The sequence below is a fragment of the Aquila chrysaetos genome, chromosome 13 (assembly GCF_900496995.4).
Source record: "Aquila chrysaetos chrysaetos chromosome 13, bAquChr1.4, whole genome shotgun sequence".
Taxonomy (NCBI): domain Eukaryota; kingdom Metazoa; phylum Chordata; class Aves; order Accipitriformes; family Accipitridae; genus Aquila; species Aquila chrysaetos.
The window spans coordinates 26,283,589-26,306,122 of NC_044016.1; the positions used below are offsets into that span (position 1 = coordinate 26,283,589).

At 39.6% G+C, this 22,534-nt stretch overlaps 1 protein-coding gene across 1 annotated transcript in view; it reads right to left on the reverse strand.

The window, feature by feature from the left end:
• Positions 1-22,534, reverse strand: part of KIF26B (kinesin family member 26B) — a 318,477-nt gene that overhangs the window by 174,323 nt on the left and 121,620 nt on the right. The window contains exon 4 of the mRNA XM_030035803.1: positions 19,080-19,246. Coding sequence (XP_029891663.1) covers positions 19,080-19,246 — 167 coding nt within the window. The remainder of the gene's footprint in view (positions 1-19,079; positions 19,247-22,534) is intronic.

Genomic DNA, 22,534 nt, shown 5'->3' on the forward strand with positions numbered 1-22,534 from the left:
TGGTCATTCAATAGTGTAGCATGCTGGGCTGGCCCACAGTTTCATCAGCACAATCAAAGGGAATGTGTAGAGCCAAACCAGGGCAAGAGTAAGCATCTGGGGAAGATGAGGGATAGGAATTTCTTAACTTGATTACACAGCAAAAATTCTCAGTGTCCTAAAGTTAATGAACTAAGACACATATGAAAGCAAATACCAATGGAGAAGGAGCTAAGGAACGATAACAGGAGAGCAGGAGCAAATAGTAAGATGAGTTGGGACAGATGACCAGGGAACCGCAAAAGGTTGAAGAATCCCCACAGGCCATAGGAAACCTTCAGAGGTGGGAAATCCTTTCAGAGGAGGAAGACTTATGTAATGGGAGTATCATATGAATCAGAAAAGATCAAACTGTTAGACAGCTGTATTGGGCTCTAATGAAATGCTGTTGGCCTTATCACTATGAACTTCAAGTCAATGTAGTCTCCAGCACCACTTTCAGTAAAGAGCTCTTTTGCCCTTGAATCCTCAAGACCTAGCTTATATAGGGGAACACAAAATACCACATCCTCTGTTTGCTCCTAAGGATTTTTAAAGCTCTCCTTTACTTGACCATGCTTTGTTCTTCTATCAGACTTTTTGGTAAAATACAGGGAATATCATGGCCAGAAGACTACAATTTCTCAGGAGCTGTATCCTCCCTCGTGGGAAGGGAGTGAGAATCAGAACATCCCCTGCACATTTCCAGAGAATACATGCATTACAGGATACCAGACTCTAGTCCTCACACAGCTGAGCACAGCTCCTCTGTCAATTCACTTGACCACCAAGCCAGGTAGCTCTTCCTAACTCAGCAGTTCATCTCTCCAGCTGCCTCAGCCCTTTGTGCCGGCATCCAGACCAGGGGCCTGGTGGAAGCACTCTGTGCTCCTTTACTTCTTCCTGAGAAACCAGGGCACAGGGAGGAGACAGTGCCAGCCAGGTCTCACGGGCACAAGTACAACTTACCAGGTGCTGCAACATCAACTTTGAAGCAACAGAATGAAGAAAGAGAAGAAGAATTTTTCCCTTCACAGAGAAATTTTAAATAATAACATCCCCACTCTTGTTCAGACTAAAATTCCAGCTCAAGGTGGGGCACTGCCTAAAGACTTGTGAGCTCATAAAGATGTAAAAACAAGTGCCAGAAGACAGCAGCCTCCCCAAAGTAGGGGAAAAGAGACTTGAGGGTGAACAGGGACGCTCTATGAGCACTGTACCACTTTGCATTTATTTTCCTGTGCTTGCCAGGTCAGAAGGTGTTGGGTAAAACTAGGCAGATCCAGCTAGTCAAGAGAGACTCACTGAGGAAGTTAAACAATCTCCCATTCTGATACCTGTACTAAGGAGGAAAGTCTGAAGTCAATTTTATAGACAAGTATGTATTTGCATGCTCCAGTATCATCTTTGTGTCTCCAACTACGTGGGCGTGGAGGGAATTTGCTGTTTGCAAACAGACACATAAAGAGGAAATGCTCAACTTAAAAACCGTAATTAGCACTTGCTGCTGTTTTTCTGTGGCTTGCGTGCAAAATGAATTGTGCCTGGGTTGAATTTCCTGACTCTTCTTAGTCCCTCTTTCACTAGTAACTGAAGCAATAAGAGAACTAGTGGTACTAGTTAATTGCCAATGCAGTAAGGTTCATGGAGATGAATGTCACTCCTGTATTCATCTATGCTGACCCTCCATAGTGGGAGTCAAAGAAGTTTTAAATTCTGCTAGTTCCAGTGTAAAAATGAGAGTGATGAAAAAACTGAGCAGTCCAACAAAAATTACAGTTCAGACAGGTCTAATTATTGGCCTGTTTCTCATATGCTACAGACACAGGATTAGGACGTACTCTGAGAATGTGATAGATGCTTACAGTCTGGTAATTTTTGCAGGCAATGCAGCAATTCCTCCCCTTCCCTGTATTAATCAGGTCCTCAGCCAATTTCTCTGCAAATCACCATGGGAGAAATCTTTTTGCAGACTGCTCTGTGATTTTGCAGCCGCTTTTCAGCCCCATGACAGATGCAGCTCTGGGCTTTCACCTTCTAACCCTAATCCTAGGCCTTGGTTAAGCTTTAGCTCTCCCAGCGCCGTGGGCCACATGAACAAGCTTACAGGGCAGAAACCTTTCCGCAGCTTGCGTTGTTGTTTTGCATCCCCTCTCCAGCCTCACGCCCACTGCAGGTCCAGGCTTTGCCCTTCTCCTAACCCCAGCCCCAGCTCTTGGTCTGTCAGGGCCCTGAGGGCACCCACAGGCCTTACAGGTCCTGGCCAGCCCCCTGGAGCTCCCCCCACCCACAGCCCAGGACCCCACGTCAGCCCCCGGGACGTCAGTCCCCCCCCAGCGATGCCACAGCAGGGCCAGTCTCAGCTCCCTACAGCCCTGTCCTGCCATGGGCCTCCCCACGGGCCCACGTCCCGGCCTAGCCTCGGCCTGGCCTCAGCCTCTCCCCAGCACACGGGGTTGCCCTGATGGCCCCTGGCTGGGCGGTGGGACAGGCCCTGGCTGCCCGGCCCTGCCCTGCCAGCCCCCATGGGGAGCCCCCCAGCCCTGCAGCACCTGACGAGACCTTGGCATTGGCTGAGCCTTCATCCCCCTCAGCCCGCAGCAGCAGCCCGCACGAAAAAGCTCGCCAGGGAAAAATCCTTTTGTGGATTTGAGCACACAACCATCTGGTGCTCAAATCAGCACAGTCTGCGATGATGGCTTTTTCCATGAAACACCAATATTTAATAGTTCCTGAGTACGTGAAACAGAGGCTTGGGCTGTCACTGCTGTTTGACTCCCAGCCAAAGACTTTGCAAAGCAAATACAAGTGAACCGTCATGGGTGTTCCACAGTATTACCCATGTTCACTACAAGAAGAGCAGAGAAAACAGTAGCTACAGAAATTCCTACATCTAAAATCTGAAATCACACATCTTACCAAATACATAATCAGTTCACTCTCTCCTGACTATGTATTTCTCAGGCAGAAGCAATGGAAAATATAGCATCAGAGATTAGAACCTGAAACTTAAAGTTCAGATTTTGAGCATGATCTCTAAGACCAGTCCCAGCAAAAATGAATTGCACAATAGTCAGATTTCATATATAAGCAGTTTATACTTCTAGAACAGTATCTCACTGAAGGCATATCTCTATGATCTTCTCTCCAATGAGACAATGATCTCTTTGTCCACCGAGATGAACATGTAGGATGGTCAGGGGCTGGAGCATGTAATGTATGAGGAGATGCTGAGAACTGGATTTACTTAGCCTTGAGTAGGTGAAGGGGAGCTCTTAGTGCTCTCTACAACTGATGAGAGGGTTTAGAGAAGATAGGGCCAGACTCACTCTTGGAGGTGCACAGGGACAGAAGGAGAGGCAAAAGACACCAATTGCAACACAGGAAATTCAAATTATACATAAAGATTTTATTTTTTTCCCCACCATAAGCATGCCCAACCACGGGAACAGGGACTTGGAAGCTGTAAAAACTCCATCCAGAGATATTCAAAGCTCCATGAGACATGGCCCTGAGCAACCTGATTTAACTGGACCTGCTCTGAGCAGAGAGTTGGACTAGATGACCTCCAGGTGTTTCTTCCAATCTGAATTATTCTGTGATTTTCACAAACATTAGCTTTTAAGAGGCATGCAAAATACCACTGTAGCATATTTGAGTATAAGGCTTTAAACATTTGTGTCTTTGACAAATACAAAGCCAGCAAGGGATAAAATGAGATTCTGCTGTAAATTAAAGAGGAATTTTGTTTCCATGAACATCTGGGATATGTGTGTGCAATTGCCATACTGCTAAACAAAGAGCTGGCATGAAGAAAAAGAAAAGGATCTGTTTTCATTTAGGATATTGTCCCTTGGAGCTAACATATTGTATAATGTGTTTGGGGTTTAAGTGTAGTTATTTGTTAGGAATTAATTATAAACATTATTTTCAAAATTCAAGAACAGTGCTTTATGACAGAACCAGAGATAAATCTGAATCAGAACACAGCTATAAAATCTGCCTCCTGGAAGTACTGAAAAAGCTGTAATCACTTCACAGGTACAATTTCAGAAGTTACCTAGATGTGCAGGAATCCAGATTCCAGTGGTAGTCACTGTTACTTAAGCTCGTAAGCACTTCAATAATTTTTGAAAATGGGACCTAGGCTCCTGAAACATTCCCATCTCAGTGCTCTTGGAAACCTGGTCTCTTCAGCAATTTTGAATTTTTTATTCTAGGAATATATGATTCTTGTATTCACAATGTACTTGTTATTTTTAATGCAAATAAAACCTGAAACTTTCAGTCTGAACATCCTTTTCAGGTTCAGGTGTAAACTTCAGCCTAGATCCATGCCATCCTTAGGCATGGCAATTTCTTAGCAACTCTATTAATGGGAAAGTCAAAACCTCTGTGTATAGAAATTAGGTACCTAACCTGAGTATAGGAAGATTGAGGCATTTGGTTGAACATCACCCCAGCTTGGCATGCTGCAAACATATAAGCTGACCCATAGGAAGTACTGAAGACAGACATTTCTGAAACAACGTCTCTCTCCTAGACCACAGCACTTTTGCAGCACAGAACTACGCACCTGCGTGGAAAAGGGAGTCACAGCCCCAAATTTCTTTCTGGGTATAGTCACAAAGTCACACATAATGGCTGGCACCTCTCTTATTTTAGGCATGGCTGCTGGAGGAAGTGAATGGCAGCTACAGCACCTGCCCAGCCCTGCTCTCCGGGTCTAGGGAAGGGCTTACTCCCTCTCACTTTGCTGCCAGTGGCCCTGTGGATCTCACACTCCTCCCTACACAGTGGAGCATCCTCAGCTGACATTATTGGAGTGAGAACCTATTCCGCTCTTGCGTATCATTTAAAGACATTCCTTTGGGTTGCATGAGCTGTCGTTTTTTACTCTTTTCAGGTTCAGGGAGGGAGGCCTAGAACCCAGTTCTCCAATTTCCTGGAGAAATGCACTAACCTCTAGGTTACTATACAAAAGTCAGGGATATTCACACAGTACAATGGTGGTTCCCTGAGGCACAAAGGATATCTGCTATCACCTCTTCTGTATATATATATGTGCATAAGCAGGTGTCCTGGCAGGAAGGTAAGCTTCATTCCAGCACAGAGTTGTACTTAAATGCATTTTGGTTTTGACTCAAATTGAGGTTGAGTCCATCTCCAGCCTTAAGGGAAGCAAAATTTTTATATGTCCTCTCTATTTGCTCTATCATACTACTCGCTAAGCAAAAACAATGTGCTGAGCACAGTATAAGCAAAAAAATCAGCGCTGTGTCTGTGCCCACGTTCAAGGCATCCTGAAGATTTTGCTTCCTGTGATACCAGATGTCAATAATGTGTAACAAACTCTTACCATTATGTAATATAATTTCACATAAGATAACAACGTGACTAATTCTTACATACAAATCCTGTTTATAGAAAGGGTAAGGCATTAGAATGACAAATGTGATGAGCGAGAAATAACTCGGACAAATTCTCCTTTCCTTTGTCATTCAACAGTTACTAAATCCAATGTGATTATTCATAAAAGGCCCTTGATATTTCCTGCTCAAATTTGTTGACAATTAGTTTATTGATCCCATTGTTTGGACCCTCTGTGAAGGATATAGCCCCTGTGAAAACCCACTGACTCCTTTTGCCTTGGGTATGCCTTACTTACCTTCTCTGCCCAATTAATCCTATTGACTCAGGTGTTGCTAGCTTATCAGTCCACTCTTCACAGGTGAACAAAGGAAATTTTATGCAAGGGCTGCTCCTATTGCTTATATTAATCAAACTTTACTGATTCAGATTTTGCCTCCTCCCAGCAAACCCCGACATCTTTCCAGCATGCAGACAATTACATTACATACTGCACACTTGTCTGAAGCATTTATCTGTGTTGTAGAGCTTCTCTGCAGCAGACAGCATGTCGGTGCCTGTGGATTCTCTGAATTCCCAAAGATGGGAACCAGATGCTACCATAACTACTCATACAAAAAAATAGTCTCTCCCTATAAAAAGAGCCCTTGAAGGACTTTATTCAGATTTTATGAGCCATCAAGTAGAACAGCTGGGATTTTTTTTTGGTTGGGTTTGGATTTTTTGGTTTTGGGGTGGGGTTTTTTTGCATTGGTTTCATCAATTCAGTAATTTTAAAGCACAGACATTTTTCCCAAAGCCTTTGCCTTCAGATACAATATGGTTTTTATTTCAGCTTCAGCTGCTAAATTCACCTCTTAATTTATATGTCAAACTATTAGGATGCTCTTTCCCACTCGTATGATTTTTACTGATCTACTTGTGTCAGCAATGAACGCCCGTCACCCTTGCTGACTGATGTCCTCAACTGAAGAGGCAAAGGAAGAAGTAAAGCATTTATAACTTCAGGAAGGCTTTTTTTTTTTAATGATATATACTGATGGACTTTCTGAAACAGACAAGAAACTGATGGAATCTCAAAAGAACAGGGAAACAATACACCACTAAAGCATATGTGTGCCCAGAGAAGCTATGAAAAAACCAAAGATTCCCACATCTTGTTGCATAAAAAGGCAAAAATGAAAATTCCAGATACTGGCAGTTTAAAAAACAAAAGAAAACAAAAAAACCCAAACCTTTGAAGTTCATCTACAAAAAACCACATCAATTAAAAGACTGACTTGTTAATCACTCCTAGCTAAATGAAGAAAATTAATAATTTACTCTTTTCTTCATGGCAGCTTTGTTACAGTGTTGCTGTCTGAAAAAGGAGCAGAAATACTATTCCTTGTTGCTGCACCTTCACACACAAGTATGTCTTCCCAGATTAAGTGAGACTATGATGACTCTCTAATGAAACTTCCAGCAAAAGCAATGGATCATCCCTACATTAAATCTCTTAAAGCCCCCCAAACTGTGGTTAACTACAGCCTTTTTCGTTCAAATATCAATTTTAATTTAAAAAGCAGACACCAAAAGAGAACTCTCTGCTACTCTTGTTCATTTCAGCAGGTCATTGCCCTTTCCTAAACATGCTTCCTAAACATGCACACTTCATTATGATTCTGAGTTTGTCTAGATTCAACTTCCTGCCATTACATCTTGACATGCTTTTGTCTGCTAGACTGGAATCCTCTAGTATCACGTTTCTGTTCCCTGCAGAGGTTCCCTGCCCACTGTCAACACATTTCTTTCTAAATCTGTTTGATAAACTAAAGTCAAGCTGTTGGAAGGCATGTTTTCCAAACTTCTAATTATCTTAGTGTCTCTTCTCTGAGGCTTCTACATTTTTTCAACATCTTTCTTGACTGTGGACATCAGAACTAGACAAGTGGCCATACCTAATCCTAATGCAGAGTTAAAGTAACTTCCCAGTCTCTCTTCTTATGTTCTTATTCTTACAGATATTCAAGAGTTGCATTAGCCCGCCTGACCACAGTGTCCCACTGTGTGCTCATATGCAACTAGTTAACCATGACACAGAGATCCTTTCCAGTAAGCGCTTCTCAGTACATAGGTTCCTATTCTGTAAGCATGGTCTACATTCTTTACTGTTGGATTTATGATATTACATTTGGCATTGATGTAACACCTATTGTTGGTCCAGAGGACTAAGTAATCTGTTACTAACAACCTTCCCAACACCACCTGAAAGGTTTAACAATATTTTTCCAGTTAATGCCCTATGGCATTCTGTATCTCCACAGAATCCCAACAGGAGCAGAGTCATTTAATATAATACATATTTCATCTAGTTTAGTCTATTTAATGCATTCCCAATTTGTTTCGTGTTGCTGTAAAGTATTAATCAAGAATTCACAGGGTGTTAACTCAAATAGCTCAGGGAAATCCACATAGATTGTATTGTATCAGTTGTACTTTAACTAAATATGTAATCACTTCAGGAAAAACCATTCAAGCCAATATGACCCAACACCTGTTTTCCATAATCCTAAACTCATTGGCAATATATATATATATATTTATTTTTTTTTTAATTGTATCCCATCACTGGTATTTTCCTGTTTGCCCTGGATTAATGTCAAGTCCAGTATTGCTCCTGGAGACCTGGATTGTTCCACTAAACCCATAAATAGTTGCATATAACTCACTGGTGCTCCCAGAATTTCATGATTTAGTGAAATACTTATATTTCCTTTTCAGAGTTTTATTTTGTTTTCCTTCCTTCTAGTCCCATTCCCGTGCATAGCTTGATTCAAGAGATATATGTATTCCTCATTCCTATGAGTTCACAACATTATTTCACAAGTTCTGCAATACAAAATGTTTCTCTTCAACCTGTGGAATCATAGGATTATTCTTCTCAGCTTTCATTATGCAAGTCCACTTCTGACCTTCATGCATGCGGGGGTTGGGGAACCACAAAACAAAAAACAACCAAGAATCTCTGTGTGTGAAACCTAAAGACTCTTACAACTCAAAGGTCCAAGAAATTATCTTTTGCTTTATCTCATGATGGTTGGTGTCTCACTTGTGACAGGTAAAAGTTGAGGCCAACAGAAATGCCAGCTTTGGAGCACACACCCTACTGTGTAGTGTCCTATGGAGACAACCAAAATAAATCAGAATAAGCAAGGTTCAAACAGGAAGTCCAGGGCTAATTAACTGCCCTGAACTAAAGGCCATGGGGCCCTTGGAACTCTCTGAACAGTGCTATCTTGCACATTTTAGAAATACGTATTTGGACATAACTCAGACATCTTTCACCTTGCACAACTAGTCAGACATTTCCACCACATCACATAGCTGAATTAAAGTAGTTCTGTCTTAATAAAAGGTTGATGCTGCTGTAGGAAGGGACAAACATGGTGGGAGAGCTGGAAAAGGAATAGCTATTGCAGTGAAAAAGCTTAGATTCACATTAATTTGTTTCTCTTTCAGTAATAAAAAGCAAAAGGAGAAACAGGCAAATTTGAACTTTCATACAGTGTTGATATGCTCTATCCTGGACAGGTTAGTAACTCAGCTTGCTTACAGATGGCTTGAACAAGAGACACAATACTGTGCAATTTCTCTCTATGTACTTTTTCCTTTCTAATAAAAGGCTGGCTGATTTCTCCCTTTATTTGCATACAAAGAGGTATTCCAAAAAGAAATGGAAATAACTTTTGCTAATATTGTCTCTTCTGTCTTTGCCTAAATTTCCACAGTTTTCACTTATCCAGGATTCTTTCTTAGATTCAAAGAGATTACTGCTGTAATTCTCACAACAGAGTAACTACCTTGGTTCCTTTCTGTCATGACTGTTGGGATAATAAAACCAAAGATTGCCTCACTATTTGTCAGCAGTAGTTTTTAGCCTGGTTATTCAAAGAAATGAGGATGACTAATATACAATCTATGTGAATCTCTCTGACTATACCCTAAAAGGACATTTGAATCCATTGACCAATGTTAACCAGAAGAATAGAGATCTTAAAGAAATTGTCTATTAATTTCCTGAAAATAGACAGCTGAATAGAAGAGGCAGACCCTGTCAACACTTTGACTGAAGAAATCGCTGCCAATTCTTTATTAAACAACAGAAAATACACTTGAATTCCCTCTAGAATTCCCCAATCATAAGAAAACCTCTAAAGCTACAGCCCAAAGTCATGAAATCTCAAGAAATGCATTCACAGGGAAATCATTAGCTGCAATGTTCCTGTAATTACTTATTTCCTAAATGTGTACATTATTTTCTTGTTTTATCCTTTAACAGGTCTGTCTCCTGAAAGGCAGCTAGTAGTGTCAAATCAAGATGCGTGGTAGAATGCTCTGGAGCCCATCCTGCATGCAATGCACGCATGTAATCCTGAACTTGAGTTACTCAGAAAAGACCAAACTAATAGTTTGACTGAAATATACCAATGGACAGCAGTTGTAAAATGGGCATCATGTTCAATCTACAGCTGAGCAAAGAAGTGAGGTTCTAAATCTCTATTTGCCACAATTCACCTAGTCATGTACACAGGTGTACTGTGGTCTTATCATATTTTATAACCACATCCCAGGGATGCTTATATACAAGCCCAACTGGCAGTTGTCTACCTAATGTTAAATTATTTGGCAATAAACAAATACTTCAACATTTCAACCCATTTTCTCGTTGGAGTTTTTATTCTATGAGCAAGGAAAATAAAATGGTCTGTATTCACTGGTAATTATAAGGAAAAACCATTCAGCAGCTGAATAGATTGCTCTCAAGGTTAAGAAAACACTGACTCTTTGAGCAGGTGGGGGAGAACTCTACAGACAGGGTAAATCACAGCTGGAATTTCAAGGCTGCTGGGGCAGCACTGTAACAGTACTTCTTGTAACAGGAAAGCAGTAATCAGAATACAAAGTTTGCCACTCTGAACTTCCAGGTGTTTAGGAAAAAGTCTTCTTACTATGGATTTATGATCTCTTTGAGTGAAGGTTAGTTTGATGGTGTTAAAAACAGAGGGAAAAAACAACTGATGGTGCATATAATTTTCTGCTATAGACAGTGCAACTACATCAATTCATCTTTCTCTCTCCACAAGCCAAGATAGAGACACTATAAATCAAAACTCTTATGTCAAGGTTTAAGGGAAGCAAGAAATATGCAAAACAGTAAATCAACACGAGGTTGCCTATACTATAGTTGGCAGTCACAACTATACTAGAAGTCAGAAGATTAATGCTGACCATTTTTATTTCCACTGCCCTAAGACTAAAAGGCAAGATTAAACACCAAGAGACTTTGGTAACAGGTGCTGAGGGATTACTGTATATGCTGCTAGCAATTTTTCTCAATGTACATGTCAGGTGTAGGGAAAGGCAGCACCAAGGGAAGGAAATAGCCTGAGTTCCTTTTAAGTTTTCCTAAATCAGCAGGGAACAGGTGTTTATGTAACAAGGACTCTGGCACCCCAAAAACTGCCTCTTAGAAATTAGAAGGCCAAACCTATCCTTAGTTAGCCTCCCCTTTTGTGACCTATTGAAATCAGCAGGAAATCACAAGCATGGCGAGAAGTAGAAGTTACCTCTGTTTTAGCATAGTGTATGGACAGCAGCAGGAGTTCAGCTTCCATACACCTAGGTACTTTTGTACTGAATGCTTAAAATCACCTAGGACAATTAGGAATACAAATCCATGAAAAATTGCCTCCTTCCTTAGCAAACCACAAAAATAATCAGTGCCTCAGTGCCATATCATCAGCATCCAATATTCTTCCCAGGAATGCAAAGCATTTATCAGTACACAACATCCAAGACATGAGAGTTGCAGCAAGAATGGGGCCAGTATAGTCATTTACAGGTCTAAAACTTCTCATCTGTAATAGCAGCAATCAGTGAGGTACAAATAGAGAAAGCAAACTTTAAGCTAAGGCAACATCTCAGAAACATCAGACAAAGGCCATTGCTAACTACTGAAGACAGGAAGTGTCTTGGTTACCTTCTTCTGCCTCCACAGAGACTACATAACAGAGCTTCTACAAAGCATGTACATTGCATGAAGTAGATTAAGTAGGTGTTTGCATTACTGGCTCTTTTCATTGTAATATAATCAGTTATTGACTCTAGGATTAGAGAGAGATGGACAGCTTTTGCTTACTAGCTAATGGAGTCCCTGGTTACCATAAATTTTCAGGGAGTTGTAACTGAGAAAATAAGCAGACAGAAAAAAAGGAGGGAAAAGCACATATAAATGTACTGTATTCCCAGATGAATTTTTTTAATTTAAAAATTGAACATAACTGATCATTTAAAAATTAATAGGGAAAATTAATTCTAGATGCAAGTTCACAAACTTGTGTACATAAAAAAGTAAAAATGCAAATTATGCAAAGCACTCACACATTTACAGAAACAAAAAGTTGTAAATAAACACCACAGATCATTACAGGAATTCGAAAAACTCTAAGATTCTGCTTTTCAGGCAATATATATTAGAAACAATTAATATAATGAATTATACTTAGGAGACAAGTATTTTAAAATAAGGAGACATCTATTTTAAAATAATCTCTTAAGCACAGAAAATTTCATGGTGTGTGTTCTTTGCTTTACAGTACCAGATATTCATAAGATGGAATGGGGGACTGCATCACAGAGAAACAACATAGTATCTCAAAACTTCCCAAAGAAAAAGGGAAGAAAGGGGAGCTTTACTTAGAAATTTATCGAGATTTCTCAAGACTCTGAAAGGCTAGTTACACAAGAAACTTGAAATCTTGATGACCATTTCAATAACAACATTATTCAGTGATTGCCATTACCATTAATACTAAACATACCATATGTGGGGCAAGTGCAGATCAGAAAACACTCACTTTGTGCAGTGCACAGAAGCAGGTGTAGCATATTTCAATACGGACATATCATCAAAGTAACATACCTTTTGTGGATTGGAATCTTAATTTCTCTGTTCAATGGGCAATAAATTGTTCCTGGATAGTAATCTTTTACTTTACTTTGTTCTAAATAATTAATTTTAAAACACGTTTAGTCCAGAAAACTATATTTGTTAACTTAAGGTAAACGTCCCTGTACATCTGAAGTGGATTACTTTGACACTGGGAACATGAGGAGGATTTACATCCTTTTTATCAGTTACGTACTTTGAGGCTAAGCAGATGGCACACCCCTGCAAGTATAGTATTCTATGATAATCTAAGGGTAATTTTAGCTTACTTCTTTTTGTAGCTCCATGGAACGCTCCCAAAATCCTGTTTAAAAATCAGGGTCCATTATCTGTATTTTGAGCTATGAATAAAAGCTACTGATCTGCAGCCAACATACAGTGGATCTAATTGGCATGAAGGTTCAAATTATTTCTGTTTACAGCCCAATGCCAAATTAAACATATCACAACTAGATTTCCAACCCAGGTCTAAATGTGAATACATTTTCTTAAGTTTTTGTTTAAATAGCAGCAGCGTGCAAGTATCTAAAGATTCAAACACCATGGTTTCGGACATGTACCCTACAGACTTCCTATTAAAAATGGACCTCATCTAGAATCTTGTTGCTGAACTTTTTTGTAATCAAAAGATATGAACAGATTAAAACAAAACTGCCATGGGGAATGTGTCAGCTTTGGGGAAAAAAAAAAAATCACTGGAAATTGTTTGGCACCCAAGATAGAACTACTATGCAAAATTAGAAATCATTCAAATACCTTTGCTTTCCCTCATCCAGATGTGGCACTTAAGTCCTAATTTTTTTATTCTGTATCAGATCATTGCCTCCACTACTAGGCACTGGCTATTCTTGCATGTAGCTCACACAGTCTTTCCTGCTAGGACATTTTTATTTTGTTTACATTGAACCATAGAAAAAGAGCATTCTTTATGCCCCAACTGCCAGCCGCCTTTGGCTGCAGGAGAGTCAAGATTCCCTTTTGGTTGGCATTTACTTTATACACATGAAATAACACCAACAATGGGAAGCAGAGATGGCCTGTTAGTTGGGGCTCTCACAGTAATGGGGAGTACAGAAAAGCAGTGATTATGAACATAGATCTCCTACATTTCTGATGAATGTTGAGCAAATATGAAAAAACAGCCCCTGAAGTTGTGCACTCAAACCTAGGTGCCAATTTTAAATATTTGTTTCATGGTCTTTCAGGTTGACTGAGATCATTGTGATTGAAATTTCCCCTACTAGTCAGCCCCAAGACAGGCTTTGAAGGTAGAAATATTTGTGAAAATTATTTACAGATGTTTTAAAACTTGCTGCCAGCATTCCTACTGAAAGACAGTCTATGGATCTTTTATCTCAACATTCCCCTTTTTACATATTTCTTATGCAGTATATGATAAGGATGAGGGAAAAGAGTAGAAATTCTGATCAGGGTTGTTAATATATAGTTCTTCAAAATGTCCGAGACTGACTGCAATTTAACCATTGTTTGTTCAGCTAATGAAAGAAAATCCTGTTAGGTTCTGCATAGTTTAGACAGCAAGAAACCAAAATATGTTTTCACCTAAGTCTCAGAAAATAATTTTCTCTTAGGGATGTTGAGGTCACCAATATTTGACATCAAGGACTTCTCAAGCAGTGCCTAAACCAGGGAACCACTGCATGGCTTGAAAGAGCAGTTCATGAAAAAGCACTGTCATCTGAGGCATCTGCAGTTCAGACCATTTAAAAACATTTAAAACTTCAATGGAACTTTCTTCAGAAAGGCACAGGGCACAGGACAAGCAGCTTTTGCCCTCTGGGAGATTCCAGACCTGGCTCCACATCTGCTAGTGTAACACTTCAGCTACACCACTTACAGCCAGACTACTGACACAAATCAAATGCTTCTCCCATGGAGCTTCCCAAGCCAAAGCTGGGCTCTGTGGTACAGGGACACCCATTCCAACCCATTTCCTTCTCTACTAGCTGCTGCCTCTGTTTCTTACCTGCTTTTGCTGCATGTGTTCTGACAAACCCTCTGTTGCAATGCCAGGAAAAGTTTGTTTTTGTGAACTTCCCCCAGACCTCCGAAAAATTCAAGCCAGGACCTTAAAATGGTATGATTAATTTAAACCAATACACAGTCTTTAAGGAAAAGCCCTGGTGTTCCTGGATTTTAAGCCTTTGGGCTTTAAAAATTTTCCCCATAAGCAGAAAGATTGTGCACAATAGCTCATTACTTTAAGTTTCAACAAAAGTCAAATAATATTGCACCTATAAGGAAAACCAGCAATCATCAAAAGTTGCGTGATAAGCCGACAGTTTATCACGTACGTGCAAAAAAACAGTGAGGCACGAGATTCTGGGGTCTCTGGAGTGCTAAGTCATCAAAACAGCACAGTGGCTTTAACAAGAGGGACCCACAAATACTGTCCTCTTAAAAGCTTTGTAGTTCATGCAATATGTACCAGAATTTTTAAAAATATTCAGAAAAGATTCTCAGGAGTGGAAGGGAAATCTGTGGAGCGTTCAGCAGCATTTTGAACACAACATTCACAATACCCCTTGCCAGTAAGGCATTGCCTCACCTCCTCCTCCCCCAGCTGCCAAACCACACTGGGATGGAGAATGAGTGTGGAAAGGGTCACCAGCAGTTTTTCCAAGAATGGAGGTAATTGTAACTAGAGCTTATCCCATGCTGAGTAGCTACATGTCAGTTATACATGAAGTTCAAAATAAGAAGTTTTTAAAAAATCCAGACATTTCTGCATTTCATTTGGAAAACATGCCTTGCTACACCTACAACAGTAGCATTGTGTGGCCCTGCTTAGTGTTCAAGCTGCATAAAGACATGGAAAATGATCCCTAGAACAGATTTTTCAGGCTACTTTCAAGATTATCTATATTCCCATTAGGCTCAATTAATCCAAATATGACTATATCTGATTTCAGACCAAGGCGGGCTTTTGTTCAAGATACACTGTTACATTTCCTGACCAGCAACAGGAAACAATTTTCAAGACTACCATTTAAAAATATCTCCTTCTCAAAAATTTTTACCTTTTTATGAGGTCCAAAGTGAAATGGGCTTTTAAGTTTCTCCTTTGTCCTGATGCAATAAAAGTTTTTCCTTTCCAAGAAAGCAATCTTACTGTGACAAGGCAAACAAGGAACAATACCAAGATCCCAAAAACTTTTAGGTATTGTATTGAAAAGCTCTGATCCAGTTTTGAGTTCTAGTTCCTGCACCATGCTATCACCCTTTGAGAGACTATTGAAACTCTACAGCGCAGTCACAACAGAGAAGTTTTATTCAGAAGGGCAGGCTTGTTTATGGAGTGGCCAGGCCAAAGCTGAAGTCAGAGTCCCAGAAATTTTCTCCATGTAGAAACCAGCATAGATAGGAACAAGGTTCAGTACAATGCCCCTTGACCTGCTAGACCTTTACAAAGACACCAGGGAGATGAGCAACAGAAGGCCCTTCCCTCAGTTCTTTGGCATCATCAGCACCAGCATATACTTCTCTCTTAACTGGAGGTGGCACACTCCTACATTGTGCTTGGGGGACACAAGGCAAGAGGTTAGTACACCTGAGACCGCGATGGCCCAAAAATGCAGTGCATCTTATGACAAAGATCCAAACTGGAGCCAAAAGTTTACTCATGTAAAAAAACTAAAATGCTCTTTTTGTGTAAAGAATCTTACCATTATTTCACATTCACTAAATGAATTATTTTCATCACAAATGTGTACTAAGAAGCAAGATGATAGTAAATTAGCATGGATTGGAGGATATCTGAGACAAAAATGAGTGATAACCCTGAACAGAAAGGCAAATTTGGTGCTTATCTTTAAAAGTACAATCGATTGAATTAATTTTCTGTGTCAGAATCACCATTAGAAATTCATTATTCATACCTGTATCATCCATTATTCATAAGCCTACCAGCAGAGCACTTTGGACAGTTTTCAATGTTTGTTCCTTTAAAACACTCACATATTGTCCCATGGGAATCCTGACATAAGTTCTCTTGCAGCAATATCCCAACAAATGACAATTCACAGGTTGCAGCCCCTTTAGCTGGCTTGGAAATCTGTCAGCTATAGATCATGAAACATAACAGTCAAGTATTGAGACAACTGATAAGTCTCCTGGCTTTTCAAAAGATTGAGAGTCACTGTGGCCTTCAGACACTTCTCCATGGCTCAATGCCAGCTGTAAGCCAGTCAAGTTAGTATCACTGTTAGACTAGTAGTGCCTGAGAACAGAAAAATTATGAGCTCCCAGTATCGCACTCCTGATGTTTCTCAAGTAATTACAACCAAAAGTTCCCATGGATGCTTTGACATTTCCTCCATACTGCAGCATTTTAGTTAATTGGGTTTTTTCCTGATGATGGATGACTTTCATATCTGAACCTCATCTGAGGTTTGCTTTCCTTGTTAGGGAACTTAGAGTGGAATACTGTGGGACATTATTCAAATTTCAAAAGAATATTTTCTACTCTTCTACTTCTAACTTCAGCTTCACATTAGCAAATTTCCCTGGCTGTGTAATAATTTCTTACTTACTGACCATGAAAACATCATATGTGACACATGTTCAAAAAAAACCAGGCATAGCTGCTAGTCAGTACTCCATGTGCCACTTACAATCAGAAAAAGCAAAAGTTTAGAATTCATATGCCTGGTACAAATGACTGTTTCATATTGTAAACAGTGCACCACATTAATGAGTTTGACAACCACTACCTTCTACTTTGTATTTCATAATACACATACATGTGGGTTTTTACACTTCTTACCACCACTTTACAAAAATGCAAATAGACACATAAGTTGTAAAACAAAAATTAATGAGATCCATATTTTGAAAACAAGTTGTGCATTTTCTTGTCAAAAGGTCAAGCAGTGAACGACTGGCTTGGATTGGCTGCTTGAACTGTCAGCAGATGATATAACTTGAAGTCCAGAACAAAACTGACTTATATAAGTGATATTAATGTAATTATGCAATACCCCAAACTGAACCAGGCATTTTTGTTTTGCTAAGTACAGTTTAAAAATAAACAGTCTAAACATGAGATCTCTGCTGGGCCAAGCACACCCAAGAATTCACACCATCAGCTAGAAACTTAACAGAGTTCTACTTAAAATGCTGTGATACACACTAGGGATTTTGAGTAAATTTAATTAGTTTCCTACATTTCAGCGGAGTATATTAAGAGCAAATGAATTCTCTCAGCATAAAACAGTGAAACAATGAAGAACAAATGAGTTAAACCATCTTCATAAATCAATTCATGCTAAAATATGTGCTAATCCCAATCTGCACTCTGGTTAGATATTACCATATGAGTACATTCAGCAACTTTAATTTAAACTTGCAGTTAAAGAGAAAAGGGCAGCAAATTGAGACCACTGTCATCATTCACACTTGCTATTGCAGCATCACATCTGTAGAGAAAAAATGGCAGAGCTGCCCCAAACAATATTCACTGGATCTCCTAAAATGCTATTCTTAATCCTCTTAATGACTCACTTGTGTGACACTGACTGAACATACGCAGTCCTCATGTTTGTGAGGAAAAATAGGAGAGGAAAATCTTCTTTCCAGATTTACAGAGCCCAACAACTTCATAAGTTTTCCATTTACCTTTAAAATAAAATAGAATCATGTGGAATTACTAATAGTTGGCTCTCTAAAGGGTAGGAAATGAATCTGAATATGCCTGAGGTGTTCACTCAAAAGTTCACTCCATGTTTTGAAATTCAGATCTCTCACTAGACTGGATTGGAAGTGCTGTAAAAATAGCTTATTCTCTTATTTCATTACTTCCACAACTCCTCCTAAGTCAGTCTTGTAATTATTGAAAAGCATTAAGAGACAAGGATTATTTCAACTTCTTCAGTTACGTAAGGATTCAACTGGGCTAAAAAGATTATATTCTGCAAATATATGCAGATTATGTCCTGCAGAGCATATTTCTGCACAGAAAAATATTTCCATTGTTGATAATGGATATTTCACTTATTAGCTGCTATGCCCATTAAGCAAAACATTTTTACTGAAAAATTAATAAAGACAGTCATAAGATTTTTTTAATGAAATTTTATCTCACTGAGATTCTTCTGAAACATTGGCTGAATATTCAACAGAAAGGGTGTTCTGAGGCTGAATTTAGGCCCTCAGGTCAACTCAACAGCATGGCAGGGACAGAAACTGAAATCAGAAACCTTAACTTTTCAGTCTGAAAATGGAAATCTTGATAATTTCCCTAGATGGAAGTAAATTCAATAAAGCCTGAAGGTTGCCCGCCAAACAGAAGTATCCACCTCCAGTTAGCTCTACAATTAATTGCCTATCTCAGACAATTACTTCGATGGGCCCTTCTCATTCAGGGATACACCCCTCCAAAAATGTCACTAAATCGGGTATTATTTTGGGAGCACAATCACATTTTAACCCAAATCAAGAATTAAAGGGACGTTTTGCAGAAGAGGGTAGAAGTATCATCCCCATCTTACAGACAAATGCATACAGGTGGATTAAACAACATTTTCATGGTAATTCCTGCAAGTTTGTGATAGATCTGTATCTATAGCCATGTTTCAACATGTGTGCTGTAGTCTGTCAACCCCACTTCTTCACTACAGAATCATCTCCTTTGAAAGAAATTATGTTTCCAGAGAAGGAAAATCTGAGAAATCTCTCTTACCTGGCAAAAAATGATGCTGCCACGGAGGTGCCTGTGGATACTTCACTGGCAACATATGTGCTCTGGGAAGCGGGGAAGCTGTACAAGGAGGGTTTATCTGCATTGTAGTGGTTCAATGCTGCTTCAGTCAGGCCCTCTCGACTAGACTCTGTCATAAGCTGAGATATCTGAAGATAGAAAAAAACCAAAAGTGTCATCAGCTAAAGCTTGCTAGCTGACCCCTCCTCATCCAGAAGTACCTCTGGCTTGCAGATGGAGTAAGAGAGGCATTCCATTCACTACATCTTTGCTGCTCTGTGAACAAGTTTATTGCTTCTATCATGCTGATCTACAGTACTTTGGCTCAGCTCTAACCTTGTCTGCATTAAAACTAATGGGATAAATTCATCCCATCACTAGAAATGTCAATAATGTCTATGGCTTTCCATCCATATGGAAAAGAAAGAGTAAACCATAATCCTTGCTCAGTTTTACCTCAGGGTACAAGAGAGACAGCTTAGATACATGTAAAATATTTATATTTTACTTCAGAAAAAAAAAACCACATTTGTTTGCCTTTGTCAAAATAACAGCACTAGCGTATTAAGTATTTTTGTTACCTTTCTCCAGAAAAGCCAGCACGCAGCATAGGAAGGAGTCCCTTGGGATCCTAGACTATTTATCATCTCTCTGGAAAATAGGAATCATTACCACTCACTTTCACTGGCTTTCTTAAAAGGTTTTAAATATCCCGGGATTTCATTCTTCTGATGGCCCATTTGACATTTTTTCCCATTAGGAAGCCTCATCTCAGCCATTCATTGTCTGGAAAAACCATATGGAATTTAACCAGACTTGACCCAGCTCTCCCCAAATTAACTGAAAGATCTTTATTGAGTTCAGAGAAAGCTAGGTCAGCCCTATTGAAGTACCTCCTCAAAACTTTGATTTCAGTTTCTTGACTATTACTTCTGCATGAACTTACCGTGGTGTGATGTCATCTATTGTACTTCATGCAATTTCTAACAACTTCACTTTCCTCTTTCCCTCATTTCAACCACAAATAACTTTTGTTTAGCTAATGCGTGTCACAAAATTGCAACATATGCCTAAAAAGAACACTCCCAAATTACTGCTAGCAATCATCCAGGCGTAGCTTCCTTCCTCCTGCAAAAAGTTTGCAAGAACCAGTCTCTCGCATGTTCAATTTCAGTTCTCATGCCTATCCTTACCACCACAATAACAACAGAACATCTTTGTGAGGCACATCAAGAAAGGTACTTGAGATCATCCTGTAGTTCTTTTTCCAGTTAGTCTTGCTTTATTTCAGGTATTAAACATTTCAGTTATTAAAGGCAAAGTTGAAGAACTGTGATTTGTATTTGGGAGGGGAGGAGACGTGATATAGCAACATTTTTTAGATCAACTCTCAAGCCACCTCTGTTCCTTTTATAGGGAATTGTTACCCATTCTACTACGGCTAAGAGGGTAATCTAAGAGTTTATCCTTATTTTACATATTTTTAGGCCAATCAGTTGTAATGCTTCAAGAACAGGAATGCTAAACTAGTCACTCTATTTCATGAGGAACCAGTAAAATTGCTGAAAGTGCCCCTATCATGTTAGTCACACACTGAGCCCTTCTAATTTACCGATTCACTACACTGAATGAGCAGCACTCTCAGAGGCTGAAATCCTGGATTTAAATCATCTCGTACTACTGTTAAAAAGCAGGAATTTAGGCTGGCTGCCAGGATACCTCCCTACATTTCCAGCATGCAGGCAAACAGATATTTGTTCTTCAGTGTTCTGCTAACCTATGTATGTCCACTTGGGGCATCCAATACACTTGAATTCACTAAGCAATAATTCCTCAAATTTTCCATATTTTTTTCTAACTCAGCTATTTATGTTTGCAGTGAACTAGCACAAGACTCTCCCCTATCCCCTCAAATTATCCTAAAACCAGTTTCATCATCTAACATGTTAGGAACTGCTAAGCAGACAGATTTAAAAAGCTCTCCCTTCAGAGCAGAGTACACATACAAACCTAACCTCATCCTAGTACATCCAATTCATATATCTGAAAATCAGGGATGGATCATCATTAATCAATTGCCTTTGCTGACAGTGTCACCAGGAAGTGCCACTCACTTCCATGGCAACCTGACAACAGTTAAGAAGTTGATGAGTTGGCTTATCTCAACTACAATCTCAATTGCAATCATAACCTCCCCATCTTCTGCCAAATAAAGATTTGCAGCCTCAAATATGAATTTCCATAGCCAGTGCAGCATATTTCTGTTGGTGTCAGCAGATCCCCTGAAGTTGCAAGATGGTGAGGCTTGAGAGAGGCATTTCATCCAGCTGCAAAACAGGAAAGGATTTGTGTGTCTTGATGTTTTGGACACCCAGAAAACATCCATCATGACATGGGCATAAAAGCAGTAACTAAATGATTTTGGCAGTTATAGAAACATTCAGGTGATCCATGCCCATGTCCATAAGTCCTATTAATATGAACAGCACCAAGCAAACAGAGCAACAAAAAGCCTCAAACTGATTGTGGAAATTGCCTGAAAGGTATTACTCTGAAGCTTCCTCAAAAGCTGATTAGATGCTTGGTTTATGAGTTTTTTAATAACTAGTTCTTAAATACAAGCACTCCAGAACAATTACTCTCATACCAAAGAGACATGAGATTCTTTTAGAAAGATATAAATATAAACCATTCCCCCACACCTATGCACCCAGAGAGAAATAGATACTACTCAGCAAATGGAATGTTAATGCTTTCTAATAAATGGGGATGAAGATCTTATAAAGCCTGTATTTAGGTCACATTTTCTTATAGTAGAATGCAAAGGAACTGAAGAAGCACCTGGAAATAATCAAACATTTACAAATTCTGTATTTATGGAGTACCACACTATCCATATGACAGAGACAGAAGACAGATAAATAATACTAATTTTAGGAATTGCATATACTATGGACAGATGCAGAATGGGGTTGTTTCTATATAAATATCAGCTTTTCAGTAGTACTGCTATTTTGTCATGTGTCCTACACAACAGTCCAAGTACTACAGGGATGGTCAGCTGCTCAAACTGCAAGCTGTGAAACATCTGTATGGTACTATCCTGGTTTCAGCTGGGACAGAGTTAATTTTCTTTCTAGTAGCTGGTATAGTGTTATGTCTTGGATTCAGTATGAGAATGTTGATAACACACTGATGTTTTCAGTTGTTGCCAAGTAATGTTTAGACTAAGTCAAGGATTTTTCAGCTTCTCATGCCCAGCCAGCAAGAAGGCTGGAGGGGCACAAGAAGTTGGGAGGGGACACAGCCAGGGCAGCTGACCCAAACTGGCCAACAGGGTATTCCATACCATGTGACATCATGCCCAGTATATAAACTGGGGGAGTGAGCTGGGAGGGATAGCTGCTCGGGAACTAACTGGGCAGGTCAGTGAGTGG